This window comes from Castanea sativa, chromosome 12 (assembly GCF_040712315.1).
Source record: "Castanea sativa cultivar Marrone di Chiusa Pesio chromosome 12, ASM4071231v1".
Taxonomy (NCBI): Eukaryota; Viridiplantae; Streptophyta; class Magnoliopsida; order Fagales; family Fagaceae; genus Castanea; species Castanea sativa.
Window position 1 is genome coordinate 15914046 of NC_134024.1, and position 10020 is coordinate 15924065.

The 10020-nt window shown below is 35.5% G+C and overlaps 1 protein-coding gene across 1 annotated transcript; it reads right to left on the reverse strand.

The window, feature by feature from the left end:
• Positions 1-4821: 4821 nt before the first annotated feature.
• Positions 4822-6122, reverse strand: LOC142620249 (uncharacterized). Its single transcript, XM_075793648.1, has 2 exons — positions 5768-6122; positions 4822-5090 (listed from the first exon to the last, which is right to left on the reverse strand). The coding sequence occupies exons 1-2, from the start codon at positions 6120-6122 to the stop codon at positions 4822-4824; spliced, it is 624 nt and encodes a 207-aa protein (XP_075649763.1).
• Positions 6123-10020: the final 3898 nt, after the last annotated feature.

Consider the following 10020-nt stretch of genomic DNA (forward strand, 5'->3'; position numbering starts at 1 on the left):
TTTGAATATTTTGTCAGTGTCTCTGAGTTTAAGACTTTCTTCACCGCTAACTCATTGTTACTGTTCCAGCCACCATCATCATCATAACCCAATTGAGTTGATGAACTAAAATTTACCACTGTACCCGTTGCCTTGATTCTTGTATCATCATCTTCCATATGGTCCGAACTCCTGCCATCAAATGGCTTTCCTTTCTCGTCTCCACTTCTAACCATGCCTCCTGCCTTGAGCCATTCTCCGTATTGCCTTTCTTTCAAGCCTTCAGTTTGACTCATTTGGCAGTGTTTATCATTATGCCCAAGAATTCCACAGATATAACAGAAAGTAGGAAGACGCTCATACCTGAAAATAATCCAGCATCGTTCACCTTCCGCATTGGTAATATTTTCTCCTCTGCGAAGAGGCTTGTCAATAGGTATTTCTACCCGAATTCTCATATGCTTTGCTTGGTCCGCTTATGGCGATCTTTTGTCCACTTCGATTACTTTGCCAAGTCTGCTCCCTATATCTTTTCCAACTTCCTTGAACATGTATTCAAATGGTAAACCCCAAACTTGGATCCAAAAAGGGGCATGGGTGAAGGAAATATTTAATGTTGTTAATCCTTTCTCCATCGACATAGCAAAAGCAGATTATTATCAAAGTTCCATGGACCACTTTTTTCAACCCACTCCAACTGACACAATGAACTAAATTTAAATTGCAGTATGTTGTTCCCTACCTCCACAATCCTCAAATCCAATCCCCAAATCCAATCCCATTTTCCACTCTAACTTCTAAGTATTTTTAAAAACTCTTTGATTCTATTGACGGTCTGTGAGAAAGCACCAAAACAAGCTTAACGAACATTCTTCGATTAGGTCCGATCTTGCACCGTTTGTTATGACTATATCATCTTCCTCCTCCTTTGTGAGTTGTAGCTTTTGAAGACAATCCAATACTTCTTGGTCCATAGATTCACACTATGCAGGCTACTACCTAAACAAGCATGGATAAGTAGGCCGAGCGAAGGCCCTTAAGAGAAAACAAAGAGGGAGAGAAAACTCGTAGCTGGAGAGAGAGAGAGAGGCTCCTATAGGGGAGAGAAAACTCATGGATCCCAACGAATGAGATTATTTTTAAGTGAAAAAAACATGAAAAGGAAAATAATATAAAAGTTATTAGGGAGGACCAAGGACAAGTGTTTTGTTTTATAGTAATGAAATTGTGAAATTTAATCCATGTGACTTTGAGTCCTTCTTAATCACTAAGTTCATTCCACACCAAAACAAAATCTAAATATATAATAATTCTATGAGAGATATACAATCATATTATTAGTTTATGCACAGTACAAGGTCTTATGAATCACATAGAGTAACCTGTGTATAAACACAAAGGAAAAAAGATAATTAAAAACCATTTAAGAATAAAAAGATATCTTTGATAGGTATCTTTTCAACGCTTGCATACGATTAATATTGTTGATTGAATAATTTGTTGTGTAGTTTATAAAATTAATTTCTCTCACTATGGACAATATAAGAGACTAACTTTTATATGGGATTTCTCCTTGCAATAATGTGGTACATGTTGGACAAGAGACTGCATACAATTAAGAAAATAGTTAAATATTCAAAAAAGTTTGGACATTCTCGTTTGTTAAAAAAAAAACAAAATAGAATCTCGCAATACATATAATATTTGTTAGAGTAAAATACTTTACACCCTTTAAATTTGGGATTGTTTCTAAGTCGATCAATTAACTTTTACAATTTGCAATTCACACCCTCGACTCGAGTATTAGAACAATGTCAATCTAACCCTTTGATCGAAATCGGTCAAAACTTCATTGTTAACCTACCATGAAACAACGTCATTCTTCACGCACACAAAACTAGTAAATATGAAAATTTATAAAAACATAAAACTCATCACCCTTTTCTTCTCCTCCCCCACTCCCCCCCCCCCCACTTTTTTTTCTGCTCATTGCTTCTAACTCCTAGCTCACCATCTACCACAAAGTTGCGCATCAAGAAGACTATTATTCACATTATCTAATCCAAATTCTCAAATCCTCAATCACCAAAACAATCCTCCGAATGTCCAGATTGATGAAGAGATGAATTGAAGTAGTGATGTTAAGTTTGAGGACTCATTGAAGGTGGCATACTATGTTGGAAAAAAAATAATGAATAAACAAGTTTGATACAACAAACAATATCCCAAATAATTAGCAAGAATGTAAATAAGAAATAATGATATAAATTTAAGTAAATTTAGAAACAATCTCACAGTACTACAGATCACACAAAGAGCGTTGTCCTTAAAGGTTGATTCGTACCACCCAAAGTAAAACTTGGTGCGATTGGTTCTCTTGGCCAAACAACCCCCCAGGATTAGACTATAGCATTAATTTTTTGTGATGTACGCACTTCCACTCACAAAAGGTTTAAGAACAACCTTCTATTGCCTTCTCTTAAAAAACAAATATTCTTGTAGAAAAATATGTGGGAGAGAAAAATAGTAGAATTGTGTATATCTAAAATATAAAGTAGTAAAAAAAGACTCTTTAGAAAAGGTGTTATGATGAGTATTATATAAGCTACTTATGAAGATAATAGTCTATAGTTATTGGTTACTAATAACCCTTGTTGAGGTTTAAAAAGAAATCATGATAAAAGGCCTAAAGAAATGACACATTGGGCCAATCCATGGGAAGTAAAAAAAAATAGAAAAAAAAGAAAAGATGGAGCTTACAAAAGAAAGAAGGATGATGGACCTGAGGCCCAGGCTCCATGAAAAGGCAAGGAGTCCATAAAACAAAGGGAGAAAGGAAAGAAGTCAGCCCGCCAGAATCAGAAGAAAAAAACAAAGAAAGTCCAGAAGAAAGGGGCTGGGCCAGGATACCGGAGACTACCTGGGACCTCTGGGTGTGCAGCACGACCAAGGTGGGATTAAGACAGCTCAAAGGAGGGTTAAAAGGCACTAGGAATGAAAGGGAGATGGGTCCTTCTCAAGCACTCAGCGATGCAACACAGAGCCAGGGGACTTGGAGAGCAACAACTCAAGAACGAGAGGCCGGTACCTCGGGGAACCCAGAGTAAAAATACCCACGAAAGGAAATAGCTGGGGAAACCTTTAATTTGGCAGAGAAGGACTTGGATTACCGGGAAAAAATGACAAAAGGAGAGGGGCGGCTAAAAAGGGGTTAAGCTTGAAAAGAGAAGACAGAGAAAAAACTTGGAGGGAGCAAAGTTAAAAGTCAGATCCCCGAAAGGGACCTCAGAATGGAAGGTCAGCAAGGCACTTTCGAAGGAATAAACACCAAAAGAAGAAAACTATGGGAAACAAGGAAAGAATCAGTCGTCAGAAGAACTGGGACAAACAAAGGCTCTGATACCCATGGAGCTAAGGGGGAAGAATCAATGGTACCCCAGAACCCTAAAGTGACACTATAAAAGGGAGAAGTAGCCAACATTGGAGGGCATTCAGCAATAGGGAAATCATATAGAATCATTGAGAACAAGCTCTGTAAAACTCAAAGAAAACAGGAAAATATTCCCCGGTATCCCAGAAACAACCACTACAGTACATACTTGGATTCAAAAGGATTCAAATTTTACAAGTCTTAAAGGCTCAGAGAGTCACCTAAATCTGTAATTTTTGAGCTAATTTGAACCTTGTATTACGTCTTAGTGAGCTCCTTGTAATCCATAAATTAAAAAAACTAATGAAGTATTTCTTATTGATTTGAGGATCCCGAACAATTATTTTTTGTATTTTCTTTATTACATTTGTCTTCCTTTGCTGTTTTCTTATTGATCAACACATATATTCTCGCTTGCTAGTGTATACGTATTGCAGGAGTCTTGCCTTGTGCACCACTTGGTCTGTTAACAGCCTATTTAGCTGCAAAAGACCAAGCACAATCCCTTCAAACTACAACTAGAGGGTCCGGGGTCTTTGTTTAAACTAGGGACTGGATACTGTCAGAAAACAGACCCTCACAACCCTTAAAAGCCCAAAGGCTATATTATCAATTATTGCATAACGACTATTTTTCTCATAATTGCCCAGAGGTTATTTTACTCATAAATTTCCAACGGCTAGAAAATAAGTAAGAATAAAGGTGTTTGGAACACACACCCACAATAACAATCTTTCACATGTCACAAACACAAAATAGGAAAGGCAAGCAACTAAAGAAAGCATACATCAATATTGTACCAGAAGGTTTGAGCCATATATAGGATAAATAAGTAGGAACTAAAAGATAATGGCGGAGTTAAAACTCTTTTAACCTAGCTATTAGTAAACTAAACTTACCACCCACATAACTTTCTTTATCAAGGTTGTTCTTAAGTGGGTTGGCGTCTTATCCAGGCCATGTGTCAGTGGTGGATCTAGGAATTTTTCTCAGAGTGTTCCTTAAAAAACATAAATTACACAATCTAATAAAAAGAGAAATTCATATATTGACAACAACAACAATAAAAAAACACGCAAATACATAAAATTTTTACAATTGTCTTCTACAAGTTTTCATATTTTGAAATCGTTGCATGATAATCTCATTATCAATGCAACAAGCTACATCTCGTTTAATATACACAATCAAGTAATCATTCATCCACTGATCTCTCATTCGATTGCGCAGTTCATTCTTTATATATTTCATTGCTGAAAAACTAGCGACAAGAAGGGTCAAAATTAACTTCATAAGCAAATAGACTAATGGATAAGTCTCATGCTTCCTTGTGTTCAATAACTTTTCAGCAAGTTCACCAACTCCTTGAAACTCTAAAACAAATCATTGCTGCGCATATCAAAAATATAATTCTAAAGTTGAGAGTCAAGTGCCAAGAGATCTATCTCAAGAAAATCAGATGGATAGAACTTTGCTAGACGTATCAACTTTTTCCTATTAAAAGCCACAAATGAATTACTTGGATTCAAGCAAGCCATGCAAAGTAGCAAATCAGCATTCGCCTCTGAAAAGCGGTTGTTAAGCTCTTGAAGTTGCAAATCTATGACTGTGTAGAATAGCTTAACTCGATAATGATGTAAATTTGTATTTTGTTGGGTTTTGCGTCGCGACCTCCCACTAACTACAAATATTTCATCCATGTTCAAGATAGGAATATCATGTGTGGTACAAAATAAAGACACTTTAGTCAATAAAGATATACATTCATCATCTCTCATTACTTGCAATTGTTGCTTAGACACTTTAACAAGATCCATAGCATTTACTATATCTTGATTTTTTTTTACAATGCTATTGACAACTCATTTGTGATCTCTAAAATGTTTTTCATCAAGTGTAGAGTAAAGAGAAATTCAAAAGATAGAATTGACCTCATAATAGATCGAGCTTCAACTTTTTGGTCGAAGAGGCCATCTTCTTCATTAATCTCAAGTACATCAACAACAACAGAGAACATCAAAATCAAGTTGAGAATAGTCCCATAATATGATCCCAACGTGTATCACCAAGACGTTTAAAATTTGTCTCTTGATTCAAACTTTACCCACTTCTACATACACCATTCTCTAATTCTTCTTTAATTTTGGCAAATTGTGCATCTCGAAGAGCATCTCGTCTCTTACAAGAGCCTCCAACAACAGTTACTAAATTACTAACCACATAAAAAAAATTCAGCAATGTTAATGTGATTTTTAGCAACGGCAACAAGAGCCAATTGAAGTTGATGAGCAAAACAATGGACATAAAATGTTGACTTATTCTCTTTCAAAATTAAAGTTTTGAGACCATTGATATTACCTTGCATATTACTAGCCTCGTTATAACCTTGCTCACGTAGTTTCGATAAACTCAAATTATGTTCACAAAGTAAACATTCAATAGCATATTTGAGTGACAAAGCGGTAGCACTTGCTACATGTACAATATCAAGGAACCACTCTATAATAATTCCTTTTTTATTCACATAACGAAGAACGAGGGTCATTTGCTCTTTCACTGAGATATCACGTGACTCATCAACTAATATTGAAAAGAATCCATTGTCAAGATCGTTGATGATGGCTTTGGATGTTTCACATACAACTACATTCACAATGTCTTTTTGAATTTCATGGTGAGTAAGCTTGCAATTTTTTGGAGCTTTTTGCAACATTTCATTGATAGATTAATTGTGATCCCCCAAAAATTGTAGAAGCTCAAGGAAATTTCCTTTATCACTTGAACCTTGAGATTCATCGTGACCACGAAAAGCTAATCCCCGGCATAAAAGGAATCTTATGCAATCAACTATTGCATTTAATTGAACCCGATATTCAATTTTATCTTGATTTGATTGCTTAACCAAAACACTTTGAATGTGTTGTTTTTCCTTCATTAGATCTTCACTCTTCTTGACAGCTTGGTTATGAGCATTATTAACTCCTCCAACATGGGAATTTAACTTCTCTTTCTGATTTCAAAGTTTGAATCCCTTCGTTACAAAAGTCTCACCTCCTCCTTACTTACCAACATCTTGCCCAAATAGATAGCAATATAAACAAAATATTGCATCATTGTCTATACTATATTTTACAACCACTTTCTATTCACATACCATTCAGATCTAAATTGACGAGCTATCTAGAAAAAATCTGTTAGAGGGTAATCATGGTTTTTGAAAACAGGTTGACAAGGGCCTTTTTGTAAATAATATCTTCTCATTTCATCATGATTATTAGGATGATAAAATGATATCTTTTCTCGTAGCCTAGGATCTGAAGGAAGATTTTCTAAGTCAAAGTCAACATGAATTTGCTTAGAAGAAGAAGATGAAGATGAATCTTGCACAGGAGATGAATCTTGGATACGTGGTTTTCTTATCAAATATTTGACCATAATTCTAGCAAAAGAATAAACAATAAACTATAAGTTCATTTGAAATATAAATAAAATTATTAATTATTGTTATTTAGTTGTTTCATTAATTTGTTTGTCTTTTATAAACTATAATTTGTTGTATTGTTATTTCATTAATTATAAAATTATTAATTGTTGTTTAGCCTAACATAATTTAATTTATTTGTCTTTTATAAACTATAATTTGTTGTATTTTTGTTTCATTAATTATAAAATTATTAATTATTATTTAGTCTAACATAATTTAATTTGTTTGTCTTTTATATTGTATTGGTTAATTAATTAATTAATTATTGTTGTTTAGTTGCACAATTTTTTTTTTTTACTAACTATTAATATTCTAGCACACACACTACTATGCATTAGCACATACTAGCACACACCCCATGTGCACACACCCCTGCCTTGCATGTCTTTACTTCCCCAATTCAAATATCCCACCCCATATGGCCCCATCCACCCCCCACTCAACAGACAAGAGTCACAAGAAGAGCCAATCAGATAAATTCACAATACACTAAAAGACAAATTCACCAACACACCAACGAATAAAGTCAAAACAGGGGCAAATAATTATAAAGTTATAAAGTAAAGTTAAAGCTAATTACAATTCAAAGAGCAAGAGATAGAATCAGATAAAGAGAGAGAATCAGATAAAGAGAGAGAGAGAGAGTCTCATTTTAGTTCAAAGAGAAAGAGCTCTCTCTCACTCTCAGACCACAATCTACAGAAAAACCCAAAGATGTAAGAGAGAAAGAGAGAGAGAAGTAAAGTGTAAAGAACTTAAATACCTTGAGGGAGGCTTGAGGGGCGGCGCCAGGGGCCGCGGTAGCACGTCGAGGAGAGGAAGGACTCGAGGCCAAGCGCTGCAAGCTCTGATCCGATCGGACCAATCTCCAATGCCCAATGTGCTCTTTGCTCGAGTTTGAGGCCCGATGCGGTGACCAATGTGCTCTGTTGCTCGAGTTTCAGGCAGAGGCGTCGTCGCAGCGATGTGTTGATGATGAGGGTTTCAGGCTGAGGCGTTGTCGTTGATAAGGTTTTTTTTCTTTAGATTAGGTTTCTGATTTTAGTTTTTGCTTTACCATTTGATGATTGATGAATTGGTGGAGCGTATTGGGTTTTGGGTTTTTTTTTTTTTTTTTTGAGAATCCATTTGGGTTGGGCCGGTTGGGTATTTAGTTAATAATTATTTTGATTTAAAAATCTGGTTGGGGTTGGTTTTGTTTAGGATTGATGTTGGGCTTTTTTTCCCTGGGTGGGCTTGCTCTGTTACAATTTTTTTTTTTATAGATTTTAGTTCAAATATTTTTTGGCATAACAAAATTTTGAGGGTGTTCTCAATTTTTTTTAAGGATAGATAAATAAAAAAATTTAAATTATTATATATAAAAAAAAAATTTCAGGTCAGGTGGGACCACCCTGGCCTAAACATGGCGCCGCCACTGCCATGTGTCACTGGGTTTCATGAGAGCTCTAGAGATCTACCCAAAAATCTCATAGGAAGTGACACAACTTCTACTCACACATAGGTGACATCCATCAGGAGTGCGTGGAGAACACCCCATCCGAACAAGTAGGGAGTATGGATCCATTAAGAGCCTAAGGCTTAACCTCTAATAATCTGCAACTTAGTCAGTGGCATCCATCAGGAGTACATGCAAATACATGTCATCCCAACAGTTAGGGATATGGATCCATTAAGAGCCTAAGCTCATCCTCACCAAATTCTGCAGCTTAGCATTGTCTCACACCACAGGGACGGACTCATCACTAATCTCCTTAACAAGATAGTGGAAAACACATAATAAATGACAATGCCCACACAGACCATTAATGACCTCTACCCATTTAACCCCTTACATAGAATCACACATTATAGAGGTTGGGCATTAGTCACAGTGTCATAACTTGGGTATCAGTCCAATCTCCCTAGATGTCTCACTCACCAACGTTCTTGCTAGTGATTTGATCAAAGGATCGGCCAAGTTCCTTTCTAACGTCACAAAGTCCAAGGACATAACACCATTATCAATAAGCTACCTCACAATATTGTGCCTCAATCGAATATGTCGACTTTTCCCATTATAAATTTTGCTCTTAACACGTGCTTTGACAGTCTAGCAATCACAATGAATGCAGACAGAAGCAATAGAGTTAGTAAAAATAGGTATATCAATTAATAAACTCCTAAGCCACTCGGCTTCGGACCTAGCTTTCTCTAAGGCCACTAACTCTGCTTCCATGGTGGATCTTGCTATGCAAGTCTACTTGGATAACTTCCAAGAGACAACCCCTCCAACTAGTGTGAACACATATCCACTAGTGGGCTTCACCTCATATGTATCAAAGATCCAGTTAGCATTACAATATCCTTTTAAAATAGTAGGATAGCCACAATATGACAAACTAAAATCAAAAGTCCCCTTTAAATATCTCAATAATTTAGATATTGCATCCTAATGCTCAATACTAGGATTATGAGTGTATCTACTCAATCTATCAACAGCATATGCAATATCAGGACGAGTACAATTTGTCAAAAACATTAAACTACCAATAATTTGTGCATATTTGTCTTGTGAAACACTATCACCATGATTTTTAACCAAGTGCACCTTTGAGTCATGTGGAGTAGACATAGTTGACATATTAAAATGTTCAAATTTTTTAAGAATTTTCTTTACATAATGAGATTGTGACAGTATAATGAAATCATTGTTCCTAAGGATCTTAATGCCCGAAATAACATTTGCCTCGCCTAAATATTTCATATCAAATTTAGAGGCAAGAAAACTTTTAGTATCTTGCACAACATTATGACTAGTTCCAAATATAAGCAAATCATGAACATATAAAAAAATAATGACACCTTCATTATTATTAAACTTACTATATATGCATTTATCCGCACCATTAATCACATATCCATGTGTAAGCATCATATTATCAAATTTCTCATGCAATTGTTTAGGTGCTTGTTTTAATCCATACAAGGATATAACCAACTTACAAACTTTGTGTTCTTGTCCATGGACAACATAACCCTCGGGTTGCTCCATATGAATTTCTTCTTCTACATCACCATTTTAAAAAGCAATTTTAACATTCATTTGGTGTATAACAAGTTTGTAAATAGATGCAATGGCAAACAA

What these genes read in the sequence shown, in the direction of transcription:
- LOC142620249 (XM_075793648.1), bottom strand. Translation starts at nt 6,122, where the DNA reads ATGTTGCAAAAAGCTCCAAAAAATTGCAAGCTTACTCACCATGAAATT. An exon ending in CGAGGCTAGTAATATGCAAG is followed by an intron (nt 5,091 to 5,767) that starts GTAATATCAATG and finishes AAATATTTGTAG; the next exon opens with TTAGTGGGAGGTCGCGACGC.